The 22,755-nt window shown below is 40.1% G+C and overlaps 1 protein-coding gene across 2 annotated transcripts in view; it reads right to left on the bottom strand.

The window, feature by feature from the left end:
* The window catches only part of LOC125301126 (complement factor H-like), a 67,396-nt gene that overhangs the window by 5,869 nt on the left and 38,772 nt on the right, over positions 1 to 22,755 (bottom strand). For both annotated transcript variants that reach the window (XM_048253432.1, XM_048253431.1), the window contains exons 15-16: positions 7,262 to 7,429; positions 5,871 to 6,083 (exon numbers count right to left, since the gene is read on the bottom strand). In XM_048253432.1, the coding sequence (XP_048109389.1) occupies positions 5,871 to 6,083; positions 7,262 to 7,429 (381 nt within the window). The remainder of the gene's footprint in view (positions 1 to 5,870; positions 6,084 to 7,261; positions 7,430 to 22,755) is intronic.

Raw genomic sequence — 22,755 nt, 5'->3', positions numbered from 1 at the left:
AGCAATAACCATACAAAAAGTTAAAAACAGATGACATGATCTTTGGGCCACTGACATAATGCGCCAAAATAATATAGCCTAGATATTCCAATATATTGAATACATGTGTTTATTTTAGAGGGGATATTGAACGTCATTTTTGAGCAATTTTGACAGCCCTAGTCCACTGTAGGCCACCAATCGCCTATTAACACCTTCCACCTAACCCCGGTGAGTGGGGGTCGCTATAATGCGTGTGAAATAGCACCATTGAGTAGCCTATGCGAAATAGCCTTAAAATCGTTCGGTGTTGTGTGCCTTCTAGTTTCTCCACCTACTGGTTTCCTTGCGCGTGCGCGCGCTTGCAGCAGTTGTCAGACATTCACAAACAAGTTGTTTTAGGCGGTTTGAAGTCGCCATACGCCATGAGCCGCGGCTACATTACAGCCACTTGGACAAAAGACATGTGAAAAAATATATGTTTTGAAAACTAGCATTAAACTGGATTCGATCCCGCAAAAGCAACACACGCGTGACTCTCTCCATCCTGATTCCCTACTCTTTGAGCCAACTAATGTTACGCGAATCAATTAACTATTGTAGGCTTCCATTAATTAATAACGTAGGCAACACCCAGGTAACATGTTGTCCAGGCTATCTGAAACAAGGGGTTGCCTCTCATCTACAACAACTGGTTACCTTGGGCTGCTACAGTCGTCAGTGCACTGTGCACAGTAGGCCTATGCTACTCTTTGTGGTTGATCAACTAAAAATAAAAGATGTATTTGGTGATGACGTTATTGTAGCCCTAGTAGACCTAAATTCTGAGAAATTAAATGGTACGAGAAACGATCTACATAGCGCACCAGACCGCGATGTCTTCAAGGGTTGAATGAAGGGAGTTTGTGTATTTTTCAAGTCAATAAACATTCTTATACAACAATTGGGTTCTATGGAACTATTTATTTGTTTCTGATTGGCCGAGAGACGTTCCATGAGTTGGAATATCCCTGGACATTTCAACTCAGACTTAGCACAGCTAATAATAAATCACTCCGCAATACAATGCGAAGATTTGACACAATGTTCTCATCCCAGCTCTCCACTATTTCAAGCAATGGGTCCCTATCTTTTACTGTCTATAGTTACTCCTTAGCAAACCATAACGAAACAGTGCTTCACCACATCTGTGGATTAAGCCACACAGTCAACTCAATGCAAGTAAGATAAACGAGGATGCTAATTGTTCTCAGCATTGCCAGCATTGTGTATAATATGATTGTCACTTGGAGGAGACTTGTAGATAACTAACGTTAGCATAGTTAGCTAACCGCTGCTAACCTGCTAGCATCGTCCGCCAGGCTGTGCACAGTAGTGTAACATTTATTCACCATAAATTAATAAAGTTGAGTGGTTCTGCAATGTAGACTATGTTTCCGTTTTTTTGCAGTACCATGTCCCTTACATGACATGGCCCATCCTTGTAACATGCATGCAGCAAACCTAGATATGAATGTGATTTCAGCCCGACTTTCAACATTTCTTTCAAGAAGACACGAAACCACAAAGACCGTGAATGAGGGATCTGGAATGTTGGTTACCTAGCAACCAAGACGCTGTCTATTGAAAAGGGAACTATTTTTTTGGTGCGTAAGAACGATGTCGAAATTAACATTTTTAAACAATAACGGGATGTTTTCAGATTATTTAGTTTGTGGTAGAATTGTTGTATAAAAGCAATATAGCATTTTGGATCGTGGGATTGGTCATGGATATTCCCACGGCTGTTTGCCTGCCTCGGCCGCCTCTGCCTCCGGCCTCGACGTCAACAACACCGTGGGTATATCCATGACCAACCCCACTCTCACTCGTGCTATATTGCTTAATTAATTTTCGAATGTCTTTGTCAGGGAACATCTGACTTTTAACCCTTAAAGGTGTAGGTTTTTGAACATTCTAAGTTCCGCAACAATTGAAGGTTCTAAAATTCTATGTTGAATTCAATGAACCCAGATATTCTTTAGAACGTTAATTTCTCAACATTCCCGTGACACCGGTGTGACGGTACTCCTTTAAGGGTTAAAACCCATAGGACTGGTAGTCGCTCAGACAAGGAGTTATAAGATAAAGGCAATACGATTTGTGTCACCTAATGCAGTTCAGTGAATTAGCAAGATACCATCAGAAGCCAACAATCATAAAAGCACCTGCCAGGCCTCTCCCCCTGCATGAAGCTGTCTGCGTGTTGTAGGCTAGATTTGCGTGAGTTCTTTCTATCTGCTTTAGTTTTGTGAGTTGTGACCACCTAGGCTATGTTATAGACGTTCCATGAGGTACCAGTGTTTAGCTGTGTCACAAAACGATAAGCTTTGTCAGACTACTTTTAAAATGATATTCAGGGCTTTATACATTTTAATCATTCGGGCTGAAGATTCTTCCAGGTGGGAAGACAAAGCCTTGGTTAAAATAAATTGACAGCAACATATCCAATCACATTAATGAAGTAAACTTTGACCATTAAAAATCGAACTGTTATAACGCGTCGCCGATGTTTTCAGTGGGTGCCGAGAGACGGCGCACCCCCGCCTATGACAAAGCGATAACAGCATCCATTACAAACAAACAGGAAGGCATTTGGCTGAGCAACGGAGGTTAAATATGCTCTATATTTTGTCCAAATGATGTCTATCATCGTGATAACAGGGGACTAACAGGAGAAAACCAGAATGTTTAATTTGTCCAAATGATGTCTATTCTTCTACGGGAAAACCAGAATGTTTAAACAGTTTATTCTACGGCTGCAAACAGGATTCACTGGCCGTTAACCAAATATGTCTTTATTAGGGCAGGGCAGGCATATTTCTGGCTATTAAATTATTTCTAAACCAGTCTGCTAAAGTCTGTAGTGAAGTCTGTGTAGGGTTTTCCAGCTCCATTTCTTTTTACGAGACACCATGCTCACTTGAGACCTCTGTCGGTTGTTGCAGCGCCAGTGGACCGCGAAGGAAACTGGCCAAGTCGAAGCACTGCCCACTGTACACATTCACGTCACAATCAGAAATTATTTGAAGTCTTTTATTTTACAAGACGGTAGACTAATAAGTGATAACTGTTTGGCTGACAGCCTTTAAAGTATATATATATATATATATATATATATAATTTCCAGGGAAAGGTTTTTTATGTTTTAGCCTATGTTACAGCAGGAATTAGTGCCTGGCATGTGGGGGCGTGGCATCACAATGGTTGCTTCCCATTGTGATGTCTGTCAACCATCACGATGGACGATGATCGTCCATCGGCACAAGCCTAACATGCACACACACACATACATGCACACACACGACACGCACAAACACGCACATGCACACAAACACATAAACACATAAACACACACACACCCTCACACACATGCACCCACACATACAAACACACCTACATACACAAAAAAACACAAAAAAACTAACATGCAACATGCAGGCACACAAACTCAATAAACACACAGAGAAGCACATACATACACAAAACAACTACACACTCTGCACACACAAGTATTACAACCACAAAAAAAGGAACAAAGTAGGAAATTAACACAATTTGACAAATTTCACAATTTTTTCACAAAAATGTCACAATTTTGAGGAAAAAATGTGCTGGACTGGGCGGCAGTCATATTTTGTACCGCTCTGCGGTACATCTAGTTTGTATAATTGCTTGCCTATACATTGCATGTTATATTGCAGACTCACTCTACTCCATTTATTCTATATTCTCATTCATTATTGTTAAATGTGAAGTTATGTTATAAATAAGTTGTATTATATTGTCATTTGTGAGATGATTACCATATTTTCCGGACTATAAGTTGCTCAAAATCTCAAAAGACAGACTATGTAACTGGACACAGAGGCCAAAAATATTGAGAATTCTACCGGGAATGTTAATGAGGAGTGAATGGTGGCAAGCTGAGGCAAGCCGGGAGATAATGAAGGCTGCCAACAAGGGCCTAAAACTGCACGAAATTGAAAGTGTAGGATCATTATGACACCTTCCGAATGCATGCCAAGTTTTGTTAACTTTTGTTCATGGGGGGGCCTTACAATAAAATAATTTATGTGTACATTTAGTGACCATTACACCAACAAGGATTCCGGGACACTGAAAGACCGGGTACACGAAACTTGGTGGGCATGTAACCCCACATGGATAGCATGGAACCATCGTTTTTCGTTTTGATCTGTAGCCCCCCCGCTGGACTGGACCCCCTGAAAGGAGGGTAGGGCAGACACAGTTTTCTGTGAATATCTTGAGAACCGTAGGGCCTAGGATGACCAATTTTTTCCGTATGTTTGCCTCCAGGGGTCATGTTAACACATTCCATGTGCACACATGTGCATAAACAGATACACACGCACACACACATACATACATTCACAGTAATCATACGTATGACACATACTCACACAGTAGACATATGTACGCATGCATGCACATGCACAAACACACATACGCAGGCAAACACACAAGCACGCACACACACACACACACACATAAACATAAACGTGTACACGCACACAATTCAAGAATTTCTCAGAATTATGAACAGGCAAGATGGGGGTGGGGTTGTATAAAATGAATTTTACATGTGAAATCTATGAACTAATCATGTTTTGGTACTTGTTGTCTAGCAGATACTAGTGAGAATTGAGTGTGGATAATGCAATTTAGTGAGACAGTTAGAATCATATAGGCCTTTCAGCGTAATTTATTTTTGTGGAAAAAATGTGCTGGACTTGGCGGCAGTCATATTTTGTACCGCTCTGCGGTACATCTAGTTTATTTAATTATGCATGATTTACTTTTTTGTGGAAAAAATGTGCTGGACTGGGCGGCGGTTATATTTTGTACCGCTCTGCGGTACATCTAGTTTATTTACTTATGCATGATTTACTTTTTTATGAAATTCGTAGGCTGGAATGCCTCGCAGCAACAATTGTTTAAATGTAGCCTAGGCTACTGCTTCAGCCTCTGGCAAGCTCAGAAGGGGGCGGCAAGTGACTGGTAGCTTGAGAGCGACGTGTTGGAGACCCATAGGACAACGACTTTTCATTGGCAACAATATTAAACCAGGCAACAATATAAAATATTAAGAAGAGCTCTTTTATGAATTAAATTGAATATTGGTCGAGTTAGCGCTATCAGGAGCTAGTTAGCTCTATCAGGATAATAGCTAACAGAACCTAGGACTTTTACAGGCTTTTCCCAAATCACGGAAATAACGTTAATGCAGCAGTAGCTAGCAGCAGAGAGTAGGAGCCATCAGGCAAGTGTTATTTAAATAAACTCCTGGTGTACTTACAAACTTTACAATGCCTCGTTTTATGAGTACAGAACATATTTGTACTACTGTAGAAGTTTGTTACCATTCCGGGCATTATTAGTGGGGTAATTTATGAGATACATCGTTGGTTCCGTTAGCGCCTGCTCTAAGCTATTATCCTGATAGCGCTAACTCGACCAATGTTCGACCAAGGGAAAAAAGCTTCTGATGAGGTGTTTGGCTCGAGGTCATGGTGCAAAGGACCCTAGGGTAAAATTACTCCGAACCATTGCTTTAATATGAATTTAAACATATTTAAAAACATGTTCAATTATATATATTTTCATAAATGTATATTGTGCGTCATTGGTAAACATGGCTGTGTAAGTCGCAGGACCAGCCAAACTATGAAAAAAGTGCGACCTATAGTCCACAAAATATGGTAGGCCTACTAATAATCAAAGCCACTAGCAGCCACTATCCAGTTTATAAGGCTCAATTTACCATTTATCATTTCTATGGTAACAACATCAGTTCAGATACAGGCATTACGCTAAATCAGTGTACTTACTCCAACATGTCATTTGATGGGTCCATTCTCCATAATGGCATGTATTCTCGAACGTATTCACAATTTGGTCTTCCACGATTTGGTCTTCCAGAAAAGTATAATAGAGTGGACATTGGAATTTCACAGAGGTTCCATGATGAAATAATTCATCTGTGTTCCCAATTACTTGTATGAAGCTCTCATTTGAAGGTGGAACACATGAATATTCAGGCACTATTTAAAAAAATGCAAAAGAAAGAAGAGTCAAAGGGTTAATTTCAGAATAAACAATTTGTAAAATAATTTTAAATGGTCCAAATTAATTATTCAGTGTGATTATTAAATATTGTAGTTTCTTGTATATCATATTATTACCCAACATGAAGTAAAATAGAGAACAGTCAAGGTACAGTGCTGATAGGAGACAATACTGTAATAATAAGTGCTACCTTTTATAAAAATTGATTGACAGTTCAGAGACATGTTAATTCAGGGATGTAGATAAGAAGAATAGACAGGATAGAGAAGGATGTCATGGTAAGTGTAATTTAAGTGTGTTGGAAGAGCTGGGTCTTCAAGAGATTTTTGAAGACAGGGATGCATTTTATCATCGAGAAACAGGAGATGAAAAAAGTTACGCGCCTTTTCTCGTTTTTATTTTTGAGCATGAAAAATTAAGTGATTAAGCTCAATAAAGTGATAAATGGAGCCATGCGCTCCACTTTCATTAAACCTCACGCCTTGTCAGTCAATAGTGAAAGTAAATAACTGTGTATAACTTTGTCGTTGACTATGAAACCAAAATGAAGTTATTATAGTTTCACTTTGCCTATGAATTCAAATAATAAGAGAGTGCAGATGCATGGTGGCTACTCTCTGCTGGTCACAAACAGGTTTTAGTAAAGCAAGGTTTAGGGAAATCCCTGTGTTCCATACACGGTCTCGCATGCAGGCAGTATCCTTAAAATGCCCCGCTGACTGTCAAAATACCAATGCACTGTTTGAAGTTGCGCTGCTTGCTATTAAAGGGAATGACAGATGTCACTCTCATTGGTTTAAAGGATGTTACGCTCAAAACACACCCATGACTGATTAAGAAACAGAAGAACAACCGTTTTGTAACAATGCGCCCGACGTCTGATCACAAAATCAAACCAATTGTGGACTGGACACGCCCTAAATGTCTTTTATAGGGTTATTAAAGGGATATTTAAGCTTTGCACCTCTGGCCAAGCATTTCAGATCGCCCTAGATAGGGCCCTGTCTATTTTAAAGGTCAGTTTGAACATACATTCATACAACAAATGTGCTTTCCCATAAAAATGTAATTGCAAAGACATACAAAACCCAAATTGTTTTACAACCATATTGGAAGTTTGTATCAAGATAATTGATAGATAATGAAAACGTACCTTTGCATTCCACTATACCATTCCACTGGCCTTTCGCACAATTCAAAACTCCACCTGGTGTTGCAGTGTATGGTGACTTGCATGTATACCTCACGGTAGCTCCATCTTGATACTCAACCACATCTGGATTTAACTCCATATGTTTGCCATTAGGCTTACCACAGCTTTCTGAATGGAACATAGAATAATGACGTATAAATACATATAAGACATATAAGTATGTGGTTCTCAAAGTGAGCCATGGACTGGGGGTCCTCAAAATAATTAGTTATACATTATAAAGCTGTGCTGTATCATTACAAAAAATGCATATCTTTGATTAGCAAATCTTACAAGTTGCAAATATTTCAGTTGAAATTCCATATATCATATTTTCAGCGCTTGATATTTATTTAGTTTTACAGCCTGAAAAACACATTATTTGGGAAGCAATGTTTGGCCATTAATATTTTTTATGCCACTGCTGAGTTCAGTCAGGAAATTTTGAGTGACACAGTTAATTGTTTTTTTATGAGAACCAATCAGTACTAGCTCCAAAAGGAAGCACTGTTTAAATTTCTGTGGTCTGCAGTCTGCAAAGAAGAAAGAACAAACATGTTCTGAATGCCTTACCACAAAAATCCGATACCGCATGGCACAGTTCATCTCACCAAGATCACAAAATTCATAGTTTACCCACCTCTTATTTTACCACTACATCCCTGTGTGGGAGACCACCACAGACAGCTGGGAAGAAGACATTGGTATAAAGTGCTGGAGATGGCTAACTAGGTGATGAGTCAGGAGGTGGGATGTTGGCTCTTATTGTGTCAATTTTATCTATGAAGAATTTTAAGAATTTTTCACATTTCAGAATAACAAAGGTTCTACTGTATGTGCCATATTTTAAATAATTTAAATATTTTTCATGAGTGAATGTCTATTTCTAAAATGATACAGGGTTGAAAAAGTTTTTAATGTCAGCACCGTATTGACAGCAAGTAGCCTACACTATTATAATAACAGGTTAATTGTTGTACAGGAGAGACGTTTCAATTAATAAAAATAGAGGTGTATTGGTATCAGCATCGGCAATTGGCCATAATGATCTTGTAAATAACGGCATGTTGGATATCGCCTAAAATTCAATATTGTGCATCCCTACTATTAACCATTGTTTAATAAACAATTTTGTGACATAAACAAAACTAGGGAAAGAGGGTGGACTGCCTAATTTCCCAGACTAAACCCTGGGGATTATTTTGCCCCAACGTAGTGGGTTAGTCTCTACTGCAAGGAGAGTCTGTCTGGAAGGTGTCTAACTCTCTTGGGATAAGTACGTTCAGTGGGTATGTCACTCAAAGTGTCACCGAAGGAGGGTGGCATGGAGCACGGCTGGTGTGACGTGATGCCTTGAGTAAACACCTGGACTGGTGGAGGTCAGTGTTTGGAATAACGCCGTTTAAAAGAATGGCGTTAGGTAACAACGTTATTTTTTTCACTAACGGGGTAATCTAACTAATTACTTTTCCCATTGTTACAACACTGTTAACGTTACTAGACATTAAATGCGGTGCGTTACTATGCATTGATTGATTAAACTGTGTAATCCGAACGCACCCTGGCTCACAGCTAGTGAGGAGGTGGGTTAATAATGACTAAGCGATTATGATTGGCTAAGGCAGAGTCGAGTCATGTTTCATGATAGCCAATCAGAGCCAGTGTTTTTACACACTTGCCAGCACACGTGCCAGACACACACACGCAACAGCTAAAACAGATATTCAACGAAACAGCAGAGGTCAGGAGTAATCCCAAAAGCTGGCTTTTTCAATGTGGAGATATAAGCACTTACAGGCAAGAACATGCATGTAATGTGTACATGTCCAGGAGCGAAGACTTTGTCTACATCTGTTGTAAGCAACTCTAATTTAATGAAGCATCTCACACACGCTAGTGGCCAAAAACACCGATACCTCCACCACAGATGATAGCTCGCCATCCACTAGCAAAGAAGGACTCGGAGCAAAGTCCTCCAAGCAGCAAAAGCTAGATCTTTCTGCCTGACAACAAAAACCTATGACACAGGCTGAAGTCAACCGTAAGTCTGTCGATGTGCAATATCTTGAATTTCCTCTTGGGGATCAATAAAGTATCTATCTATCTATCTATCTATCTATCTATTAAATATTGAAAGTTATGTAGCCTACAAACACCTGTCTGTTCTACTCATTTCAACTGGCTGCTCAAAACTGCTTAAAAAATCCAAATTCTTTGACATATAGCAACTTTTGTAACAGTAACGCAAATAGTTACTTTCCCTGGTAACGAGTTACTCTTATCATAGAGTAATTCAGTTACTAACTCAGTTACTTTCTGGAACAAGTAGTGAGTAACTATAACTGATTACTTTTTTAAAGTAACGTTCCCAACAATGGTGGAGGTGTACCAGGAACAGCGTCACCCTCTGCAATCTGACCAGAAGGTTCTTCAGATTGGGATTGATGTTCCGGGTGATCCTGAGGTTGGGCTGAGGTTGATCGTCACTGGAACCTGATGTGGAGACCAGTTGATCGATGTGCCTCTTCCAAATGCGATGATCATTATGACCGCCGCTAGCGAAGCGGTCATATAGTGATTGTCAAAGTTTTTTTTTTCCCCCGTCATCTACTTCCTGAATTTTTGGTCAACGATACCCGGGACACCGAAACACCGGTGCACATGAAATTTGGTGGGTATGTAGCCCCACTAGACTAGAGTCCCCGGGGGCCACTCCCGGCCCACATCAACCTTGCCCATAATCACTCATTTGTGATTTACACCTCTCCGGTAAAAAATAAAAATGCAATCATTCTGCTTTAATCGCCCCTCTCTTCAGTTAAGATGTTCAGAACTGCACCAAATTTTATGTGTATGATTAACCTTGACATTCTCTGGGGGTATGCCAAGTTTCATAGAATTTCATCCATGGGGGTCAAAAAAATTAAGTTATGTGTACATTTAGTGACTGTACACTCATTGGCCTGTAGATGGTGGTGCATACATATACACATGCACACACACACTATCGGTATCGACAATTAGAACGGCCGATAAATACTTACAAATTCAGTAGAATTAAAGGAAAACCAAATATTCATCATTATCTTTTGGCTGCATTTTAGTCGTTTGTCCACCAGATGGCGTATCGTTGCAGTGAGACGTAATTTTGTTGGAAGTTAATCTAAAGTGGGTTGGAAAGACACGCTTCCTAGCCTACAAGGACAACACTGTAGCTTACCGCAGAGAACGTCTAATAAGGGTAGGATGATTTCTGCATGACATGTAATTCCCATTTCTTTTTGAAGCCGAAATAAATCTGAGAATGTTTATCTGACATGCTTGGTTTTTACTGCAGGTAGGCTACGTTAATCTTAAATTATATCAATAGGACGTAAGGATGTAAGTAAAAAAAATAATGTTACCGTTAGCATTGGTTGAGTGATGGAGGCCAATTTGATTATTGATGTATTTGTAGAAAACCATAAATGCGGTTATAGGCTACCAAGCAAATTGATAACAGCACTAATTGTATCTTTCGACTGTCACTTCATTTGCTTATGACCATAACCTAGGCTACTAACAGGACAACTAAGTGAGTTAGCCACAGAGTTGCATTTAGAATAGCTCTGAAACCGGGGGGCGAACACGTCGCAGGGGGCGCCAGTGCGTGGATATCTCAATCGCAAAATTAAACAATATTTCTATCGCCCGCCTATCTTGGACTAGGCTGGGTGAACTCAGCCTGATCTGCCGGCGATTTCTTTTTCGACTTCTTAAAAGATTGAGCTTGGTCCAGTGATACATTTCGCCGTGTATGCTGAAAGCTGTAACTTAGTCTTCACTCACTGCCTTAATGGTCCACCACTCACAAGAGAGCCCAGACGGTAGCGAATATTAACGCACCGTCATTATTCCCCATGAGACTCACGACACGCAGTAGCGAGTAATGTGTAGGCCTAATACATTACTTTTTTGAGTAACGACCCCAACACTGAGCCACCTGCAGGCGCCAATGGGTACAGACACTAATCATTTCAGATAGGACCACACACACATTTGCCAGGGGTTCAGCCCCGCATGTAATTTCAAAAGTGGACAGACAAAGCCTATGCTATTTGAAGTTAAACAAAACATACCGTATTTGAGTGCGGTTCATGACGCTGCTTATCAAAGTAGACGCAGCAGGTCTCTTTCAACATGTCCTGTTACAATTGCAGCTGCTTCCGATTATGTTGAAAATTTAGAAAGTAGCTTACATGACGGCATTTTTGAGCTTCTGGTAGTAACTTGCTAATTAACTAAAGCAAGACTTGAGTGATATCACACAAGGCGGACAGAAGTGAATTAAATAAAATAGGTTAACATGCTTTATTTGAACATTGCAATACCCACCCAACAGGGTAGGAATTTCACGGCGGCCATGACGGCCATGGCCGTCGTTGCCCCTTGCATTGGCCGAGATGCCCCTTTGAAAATCAGAGGTTTACAGGCCACTGTGGCCTTGGTGCCATGATTTTACATGATTTCATAACAGGCCAAATATAAAATAAATGTTAAATAGCCTAGATATCTGTAAATATTAGATGATCAGATGATTTACAGTTCTATGTAATATGTCATGTTTCATGTTTTTGTAATGTTTCATACAGTGATGCAGGTCTATTGAATAGGCTAAATACAATTTCAATATTTTTTTTTAGCCTACTGTATAGTTATAGCCTACTGAATAGTTAACTATACAGTAGGCTATAAAAATGATTGAAATTGTTAAAGGAACCATATGTAACATTGTGGCCAAAACCGGTATTGCAATCACTTTCAAATTACTGTAGGGCGGTGTGTCCCCTCCCCCCTGACTCGAGGTTGCCAACCCGGATGCCGAAACACTACTGACTTTGTTATTAGTAGTTAGGTGGAGGGTGGCGCATCAGGCCAAAACACGACATGACATGACATGACAAAACACATCAACATCAGTTGAGGGCTGCAACTTCACTTTTTAAATGACAATATCCTGGCCGGACTACTGTTGTCAGTGATATAAGTATTTGAAATGAACATGATTTCTTAATGTCTAGTGACATATCAGGGCTATTTCATGATTAAGTGAAATACATTTCTTACATACGGCTCCTTTAACTTTGGCCTTGGTGCACTGACATGTGGCCTTTGTGCCCCCCACCAAATATGCCCAACTGAAGGCCAAGTGGCCTTGCCCCCAAAATGGTGAAATTCCAAGCATGCCATGTTTCGGATAGATGACAGCACCTTGTAACAGATTAGCCCAATTCTCAGTTGTGCAATAAAAGCAGTATCATCATAGCAGTATTATCATATCATTGATAATCGTTCACATTTTACTATATGCTAATGACAACCACTGCCCCTCAGCTGGAGTTGCTGGAGGAGTCTCCAAAGTACAGGGAGACAGAACGCGAATGACTTGAGTATGAATATCACACTTTTTCAAAAGGGGAAAAAAGATGAAGACAATGAGTAAAGGGCGATGCTAGAGTTTGAGGAATTGTGTCTTGTTGCTGTAAAGGAGAACGCGAGAATGACTGCCGCTGACCCACGTAGGCTCACAAGTAAGAAGCATAAATCAGCCTTAAACTGCATTAAGATGTCCACACAAAATGCAGCCTCCTTTTTGTCAGCAGAAATTCGCATCAGCAAATGTGGTTTGGGAAACGGGGACACAGAAAATTCCTCCACACATGTTGCATTGATTGACAATGAGCGTCACAGAGTGGAGCGCTGTCTGCTCCCTGGGGGTGATAGCAATAATGTTACGGTTAAAATTAATAATAATTTAATTTCTAGACTAGTTTCAGTTGGCCATGTGGCCCTTCTTGGTTTAAAACAAAGACACCCTCCCCTCCCCCAAAGAAATGCTAATGTACTGGTTCTAAGGTCTATCAGGTCAAAGGATGTTACCTTGATATAATGTATCCATGTGTCATGAAATGTAAATATATTCATGTTTGGTATCATTGTAATAGTCTCGGTACAAGGATTGTAATGATTTGATTGTGAGAATGTTTGGAACATTCTATAAGTGATATTTCTGATATATAAGATATCTCTCCTCATGCTATTCAGATAGGTGTGAAGTGGGTGTGAGTAGGTGTGTCTGATGCCAAGTGGAGAACCAACCAAGTGGGCTTGTTTTGGCGCCAAAATTCTTCCTTTGTTTAAACCATACAAAAGTAACTAAACTGCAATGTTTGTCAGACAAGAAGAAGATTAGAAGGATGGAGAACTGAAGCGAGGGAGAGGTTGGCTACAGGCCAACCTAGGCCCTACAGGCCTAGGCTACATAGACAATAGACCATTTTTTTTGTACCCTCTCTGCTTGTAACAGAATAAACCTGATTCCTGAGTTTTTCCTGAACTTTGCCAGTCTAAGATTAATATTAAGTAATTATTCACCACAATTACTTTCAGGGGTGTTGACTGCGCGCTCTGCTGGTGTTTTGCTCATCGGTTTTGACCCATGGGCAGAAAGTTTAAGGTTTTTCAACAGTGACGCTGCACAAATAGCTTTGCGCGGTGTTTTTTTTTTCCCGTGGATGATTTTGTTTATTAAAAGATATTTTGAGCCAAAAGTGGGGGGGCCATCGGCTCCCTGGCCACTGTGCTTCCGGCGCCTATGACGACACGTGTGTGGGATGCTTGGGTTTTATTCACTCGGTGCTAGCACTGTCGTCTCTTCTCATCTGTGCCCCTCCGCAGCGCCTCGCTGGAAGTCGAAGCCCCTCCTGCCATCGAAGCCGTGTAGAGCTACTTCCATGATCGAGGTGAAGGCATACGTCACATCGGTGGGAAAAGCAGGAGGAGCCCAAGCCATGGGTAGGACGATGTCAAACCTGGTGGTCCTCGAGCGCCACTTTTGGCTGAATCTCACACAGATTCACAACAGAGACAAGTCTGTCCTCATAGATGCTCAATTGTCTTGTCTGTACTTCCTGCGAAAACTCAGGCGCAGCAAGTGCTCCACCAGCCATCATGACCACATTCTACCGAGGCACCATTGAGAGCATCCTATCCAGCTGTATGGCTGTGTGGGCGGAAGCTGCACTGAATACAACAGGAAAGCCCTGCAGCGCATAGTGAACACAGCTGGAAGGATCATTGGTGCTTCACCCTCCCTGAAGGACATTTACACCGGTGGCGACCAAAATTGTGAGTGATGCAAGTCACCCCGGCCACAATCTGTTTGATCTACTGCCCTCTGGGAAGAGGTACAGAAGCCATGGGACTACCAGGGCAACAGCTTCATACACCAAGCTGTAAGGATGCTGAACTCTCTCCCTCCTCTCCCCCTCCACCCCTCAGCTACATAACACCCTGGACATTGGACCCACAATGGGCCTGCACTACTCCACCTGCACACTTGAACACTTGCACACTTGTACACTTTACAACTTGGTGTTGTTGTCCTGAAAACACAACACTTCTGCTGTACAATAACTTGCACCACTATGCCACTTTCTTTATTACTTAGGTCAAACAGTATTTTATAGTATTTTACAGTATTTGCACTAGTATTTTATTGACTGTCTATGCACAATTTCAAAAAATTTTGCTGCTCTTATTTTTTCAATTATTATATGTGCCCTCTTATTCACTTATTTACTTACTTTTTGTTTACTTGAATGTTATGTTGTCTGTGGACTTAAAATTGATCAAATATGTCTTGTCTTCAGTGGGATTGAGGTAATTTGATCTCTTTGTATGTCTGGAACATGTGAAGGAATTGACAATAAAGGACTTTGACTTTGACTTTGACTTTGTAGGCGGTCTCTTAGGCGAGGCAATTTCCATGCTGACAGAAGTTTGAGGTGACTCAGAAGTAGGGTTGGATATCGTTTGGGTTTTTCATCTTAAATCGACTTTTAAAACGGTGCCGGTGCCGAAACGGTGCCTGAACCGGTACTTTGTTTTTAAATTAAAATGGTCTAAAGCAGTGGTTTTCAAAGGGGGGGCCACAAGGGGGTGCAGGGGGGCCTCAGCAAGTTGGAAGGAAAAGATAAAAGCAACAAATAAATACATTTGAAAAATTTAAAATATACCTATTACTATGAGGGTTGATATACAATGCCATTATAATGTGACACATATCTGAACATTATATTTCCCATGATAATGACTGGGAACAATAGTAGAGTGATAGCTCTCATATAGCAGAAAGCCCCAAATGCAATTTTTACACACTGTATGCTCCATCGGAAAGTGCTTGCGGCTAAAATAACTAGATGTACCGCATAGCGGTACAAAATATGACCGCCGCTCAGTCCTGTACATCCGTTCCGCGAAAATAAATCACACTTCAATTTGTCTCCATATTTTACTCCATCCCCCACTCTTGAAACTTTTGTGTATGCTTGTTTGGCATGCCTGAGTGTGTGTGCGGCTGCACAGAAAGTACCCTACTGGTGCTGAAAAGGTGAATAGATTGTAGAATAGCCAAAGAAGATGTAGCATTGTTATAAAACCTTTAAAATCTCTAAACAATCACAAGTAGGGCAGGTCATCACAGTTCATCCATTGCAACTGGATTGATGAAAGGTCACTTACACCTGTAGGCTACATTGTATTTGGGAAAAGCAAAAGGTATCAGCATAATGTTATTTATTTATTTATTTTTTATGTATTTTTAAACAAAAACATCTCTGTCAGTTCCATGCCGTTTTCAACAGCTATCAAAAACAAAGGTCATTTTTGGATGGATGGATTTTTTTGTGAATGTTTCTTCTTCTACATAAGATTTTAGTCATCTTTAGTTCATGTAATACTTTATTGTCAATGCACAAATTAAGTAACAGTAGTCTGAAACGTTATTGTTAATGCACAAATTAAGTAACAGTAGCCTAGTCTGAAACGAAATGCTGTTTTACATCTAACCAGTGGTGCAAATAACTGACATGTCCAAATGGGCCTTGATGAAATGCGTCGCTAGACTGTTCACACACATTTTAACGGGCCAAAGTTGAAGAGCTTTTGTCCGTTATTGTTAGTGCAAATATAGGCTGATTCATGTTCCCTTGCATTGTTTAACTGAGGTCCATGGCTAGTCTGGCTTTCATCAGACCAAGCTCAATCTTTTAAGAAATCAAAAAATAAATAGCAGGCAGATCAGGCTGGGTTCACCCAGCCTAGTCCATAGGCACCCGATATTGTTTAATTTTCCGATTGAGATATACACGCTCTGGCTATTCTAAATGCAAAAATGCATCAGGGAGTTATGACAAAACGGTAACTAACAAACTAGATCCTAATAGAAAGCTGTTAGCTTCCCTAAGCTACAGGTAAGATTATAAGGTAGGCCTATTTACAACATAAATTGTCAATAGGCTATGCTGGCGACACAAATAAAATCTCCTTTGGAAACCAATGGCTTACGCCTTACAGTATCAAGCGGACTTAAACTGTCATATCGTGGCGAAAAGTTGTAATAACATTCATGCAGCTCCATGAGTCAAGGAAAGCGTGAATGAAGTAGCCACTTCTAAATGGGACCCACTACACAGTAGCTTAAGGTGTTTTGCTAAAGCAGCCATAATGAAATGAAGGTGTCATTGTTTGGATACTTCACACACACGTGCTTTTTAATTTCACAGACTACAACTACCAAGCTGTAATGAAAGCACATCGATTCCCCTCTCACACCCTGCACGCACTTAAAAAACAAAATAAACAGGCGTCTCAGTCTCGCATGTATAGGCAAAACTGTATCAGACCGATTGTAGCGTTGGTAAATCTTCCATTGCACAGAATGATTTTTGTAGCGTGCAATAAATGACAGTCGAAAGATACAAACAGTGCTGCTATACATTTGCTTGGTATAACCGCATTTATAGTTTTCTACAAATGCAATAAATCAAATGCCTCCATCACTCAACCAACGCTTAACGGTAACATTACCTAGGTCCTTATTGATATTACAAGATTAACGTGCCTGCAGTAAAACCAAGCATGTCCGATAAACATCCTCAGATTTATTTCGGCTTCAAGAAGAAATGGGAATTACACTTCATGTGAACATCGTCCTATCCTTATTAGATGTTCGCCATGTAAATTACAGTCCTTCTATGAAGCGTCCATTGTTTTTCCAACCCACTTTTAACTTCCAACAAAATTACGCCTCACTGCAACGATCGCCATCTAGTGGACAAACGACTACTTCGCCAATACTGAAAATGCAGCCATGATGATGATGATGAATATTTATTTTGGCTTTCTTTTGATCCTACTGATTTTCATTTTTACCGGGGGACAAATCACAAATGAGTGATTATGAGCCAGGTTGATGTGGGCCCTTGAGACCAACATACCATAAAAGATTCACAGAGAACTGTGTCTGCCCTACCCTCCTTTCGGGGTCCAGTCCAGCGGGGGCTGCAGATGAAAACGAAAAATGACGGTTCCATGCTATCCATGTGTGGGGTACATGCCCACCAAGTTTTGTGTACCCGGTCTTTCAGTGTCCGAACTTTGTTGGTGTATCGTCACTAAATGGAATCCTTGTTGGTGATCCTACACTTTTAATTTCGCAGTTTTCACTAAATGTACACATAAATTATTTTATTGTAAGGCCCCCATGAACGAAAGTACACAAAACTTGGCATGCATTCGCATACAGAGGGTGTCATAATGATCCTACACTTTTAATTTAGGTGCAGTTTGACCTTGTCACATAGAGATATTGTGATGAAAACACCAATTGTTTTTGATATTTTTAATTTTTAACTAGGTGGCAATATACATGAAATAAGTGGTAATGGGATGGGTTGACATGCCCCTTAGGACTGGGAAGGGCAGGACACAGTTCTCTGTGAATATCTTGAGAACTGTAGGGCCTAGGATGACCAATTTTTTCCATTATGTTTGCCTCCAGGGTCATGTTAACCCATTCCATGTGCACACATGTGCATAAACAGATACACACGCACACACATACATTTATAGTAATCATAATTATGACACATACTCACACAGTAGACATATGTACGCATGCATGCACATGCACAAACACACATACGCAGGCAAACACACAAAGCATACACACATACACACACACCCACACACATAAACATAAATTTGTACACGCACACATGCACATAATTCAAGAATTTTTCCCGTCATCTTCTCCCTGAATTTTTGGTCATTGATACCGGGACACCAAAACCACGGGGTACATGAAATTTGGTGGGTATGTAGCCCCACTAGACTTTTACGGAAAAATTTCATTTAGTACCTGGGACCACCACCCCGGGTTCTGGGGTTCTCTGTTGGGGGTATGCCAAGTTTAAAAATGAAAATGCAATATTAGAATTTCATCCATGGGGAACTGCAAAAAATTAGGATATGTGTACATTTAGTGACTGTACACTCATTGGCATTTAGTGACTGAATGGCGGTGCACACATATACACATGCACACACACAGGCACCCACATACTATCGGTATTAGAACGGCCGATACATAATTACAAATTCAGTAGGATTAAAAGAAAGCCAAAATAAATATTCATCATGGCTGCATTTTTTCATTTTATTGGCGATAAGTAGTTCTTTGTCCACTAGATGGCGCATCGTTGCAGTGAGACGTAATTTTGTTGGAAGTTAAAAGTGGGTTGGAAAAAACAATGGACGCTTCCTACAAGGACTGTAATTTACCGCAGCGGACATCTAATAAGGATAGGACGATGTTCACATGAAGTGTAATTCCCATTTCTTCTTGAAGCCGAAATAAATCTGAGGATTTTTATCGGACATGCTTGGTTTTTACTGCAGGTACGTTAACCTTGTAATATCAATAAGGACCTAGGTAATGTTACCGTTAGCGTTAGTTGAGTGATGGAGGCATTTGATTGATTGCATTTGTAGAAAACTATAAATGCGGTTATACCAAGCAAATTGATAGCAGCACTGTTTGTATCTTTTGACTGTTATTTATTGCACGTGCTACAAAATCATTCTGTGCAATGGAAGATTTACCAACGTTACACCGGTCTGATACAGTTTTGCCTATACATGCGTGAGACTGAGACGCCTGTTTAACCTTAAGCTACTGTGTAGTGGGTCCCATCTAGAAGTTGTAGCTACTTCATTGTGAAGTATCCAAACAATTTCCTTGACTCATTATGGCTGCTTGAATGTTATTACAATTTTTGGGTCCCATCGATATGGCAGTTTAAGTCCGACTCTTGATGAATGTTATTACAAGGCGTAAGCCATTGGTTTCAAAGGAGATTTTATTTGTGTAAGCCAGCATAGCCTATTGACAATTTATGTTGTAAATAGGCCTACCTTATAATCCTACCTGTAGCTTAGGGAAGCTAACAAGCTTTCTATTAGGATCTAGTTTGTTAGTTACCGTTTTGTCATAACTCCTTGATGCATTTTTGCATTTAGAATAGCCAGAGCGTGTATATCTCAATCGGAAAATTAAACAATATCGGGTGCCTATGGACTAGGCTGGGTGAAGCCAGCCTGATCTGCCCGCTATTTATTTTTTGATTTCTTAAAAGATTGAGCTTGGTCTGATGAAAGCCAGACTAGCCATGGACCTCAGTTACACAATGCAAGGGAACATGAATCAGCCTATTTTTGCACGAACAATAACGGACAAAAGCTCTTCAACTTTGGCCCGTTAAAATGTGTATGAACAGTCTAGCGACGCATTTCATCAAGGCCCATTTGGACATGTCAGTTATTTGCACCACTGGCTAGATGTAAAACAGCATTTCATTTCAGACTAGGCTACTGTTACTTAATTTGTGCATTAACAATAACGTTTCAGACTACTGTTACTTAATTTGTGCATTGACAATAAAGTATTACATGAACTAAAGATGACTAAAATCTTATGTAGAAGAAGAAACATTCACAAAAAAATCCATCCATCCAAAAATGACCTTTGTTTTTGATAGCTGTTGAAAACGGCATGGAACTGACAGAGATGTTTTTGTTTAAAAATACATAAAAAATAAATAAATAAATAAATAAATAACATTATGCTGATACCTTTTGCTTTTCCCAAATACAATGTAGCCTACAGGTGTAAGTGACCTTTCATCAATCCAGTTGCAATGGATGAACTGTGATGAACTGCCCTACTTGTGATTGTTTAGAGATTTTAAAGGTTTTATAACAATGCTACATCTTCTTTGGCTATTCTACAATCTATTCACCTTTTCAGCACCAGTAGGCTACTTTCTGTGCAGCCGCACACACACACTCAGGCATGCCAAACAAGCATACACAAAAGTTTCAAGAGTGGGGGATGGAGTAAAATATGGAGACAAATTGAAGTGTGATTTATTTTCGCGGAACGGATGTACAGGACTGAGCGGCGGTCATATTTTGTACCGCTATGCGGTACATCTAGTTAGGATTAGATTAATGTATTTTTACATTTGCCGTAGTATTGTCGATGGGTTTAATAACACATCGGGTCCTTGGCCAGAACCTAGTGGTATTTGGGGGGCCTTGTCATGGAAAAGTTTGGGAACCCCTGGTCTAAAGCATGATTTTTTTTAGTTTTTATTGATAAGACAAATTTGAACATGAAATTGAACTGTTATATTCCATTTACTATCAATATCTCATTGCTCCTATGAATAATACATTTAAATATTAAAACAGCTTGCACACACAATGGTGCTCTGCTTTCAAGTTTACCCAGTGTAGGCGGTTTGCCATAAGGTATGTTAAAACCGATTGCCATAGAACTGCCAGGTCATGGACAACGGCATTTGCAAGCGAGCTAATCTAACAGGGACTCTACTTTCCAGTTAATTCAGTGTGTTCCCAAATACTTCAAGAAATGTCATGTCTTAACCCATAAAGCCCTCCTTATACTGACAGACTTTGGAAAGATTTGCAAAGTTTTGGAAAAGATTTTTGAAAGACTACAGTCTCAGACCCTCTCACATCTAAAGACAAGTAGTAGAGTTTTAAGTCACATTTGATTTGATCCATATGATTTTGCAATGACTAGGGATCTTGCAGGGTCACTATTTACAAGACTGCAACTAGATTCCTTTAAAATATTACCCATTGTGCAATAGATAAACAGGAACTGAAATGATAAAAGCCTACTAAACTCAAAGTCGTATTTTCGTATTTCTGCAGCATTGTTTCATGCGTGACATCCCTAACCGATATAGAGTTGTTCTGACACGTGGAAGAGCCGACTAAATATATATAAGAAATGACAAATATTATAAGAATAACAAATAATCATATAGACTACAGCTGTCGCCTACTTTGCCCCTTCCTGTTTGGTGTTGGAGAGAGGTCACTATTGGTTTTTATAGTTCACGTCACTATTTGAATGAGCCACGACTAGAAAGACTTGTCGTAACGGCAAAATTAGAAAAGGACTGACTCCGACTGACTTAAAACCGCTAAGATTGGCACCTTACACTTAACGATCTAGTTGACGGGAGCGCGCCGCGATTCCAGTACAACTCCCATGATTTCTGTCCAACTTTGGAAATTTAGTCGCCGACTGTGAAAACAGACCAAAATCGTACAATGTAAGGCCGCCAATACACACAATACTTTTGAACATGTTAAGCCAGCGGTCCCCAACCACCGGGCGCTGCGCAGCCTCAGGTCAGCTCACTTCACTTGATCAGTTCTTGACGATCGGTAGTGTCACACGAAGTTGCTAAACTGCTAGAATGAGCAACAAAAAACAAGCATCTTTAGCAGGTGCACTGGCCAGAGTGTTTGAGTTGCGAGAGCCGCTGCAGAGATTTCTTACAGAAAAAAAGTCACCGTTAGCTGCACTTTTTATTGATGAGGACTGGGTGTCAAAACTCGCTTACCTGTGTGACATATTCGGGTTGCTTAATGACCTCAACCTGTCACTCCAGGGGAGAATATTGACTGTCTTTAAACTGGCAGATAAAGTAGATAGATAGATAGATAGATAGATAGATAGATAGATAGATAGATACATACTTTATTGATCCTCAAGGGGAAATTCAAGGGTCTCAGTAGCATACAGACATAACACACAACATGCACTTACAACAGAAATGGTAAACATTAGTATAGTATAAACATATAACTAAACTCCACTGTACAATAAAGATAGTAGAAGATAAGATAAGAAACTAACAAAACTAAATACTAAATACACTATATAAGTTAAATTTAGAAAGTCCAATGTGCTTGAGGGTGATCAAGCATAAGACGCTTGTAGTGACAGGGCCAGGACTGGTGAGGTGCTAAAGGGAGTGAGTGTCATGGTGAAGGTGCAAACAGTAGTCCAACCGTAGTCCTTAGTTGTGTGTGCCTGGCAAGGTGCTCAAGAGAGTGGGTGTCATGGTGAAGGTGCAAAAAGTAGTCCAACATTAGTCCAACAGTGCAACAGTAAGGTCTAGAGACCAGCATAAATAATATAGACAAATAGGAGAGTAAAGTGTAATGTAGACAAGGTAAAATAAAAAAAA

Source organism: Alosa alosa, chromosome 9, assembly GCF_017589495.1.
Source record: "Alosa alosa isolate M-15738 ecotype Scorff River chromosome 9, AALO_Geno_1.1, whole genome shotgun sequence".
In the NCBI taxonomy this organism is placed as follows: domain Eukaryota; kingdom Metazoa; phylum Chordata; class Actinopteri; order Clupeiformes; family Clupeidae; genus Alosa; species Alosa alosa.
This window is presented reverse-complemented; position numbering and strand designations above follow the sequence as displayed.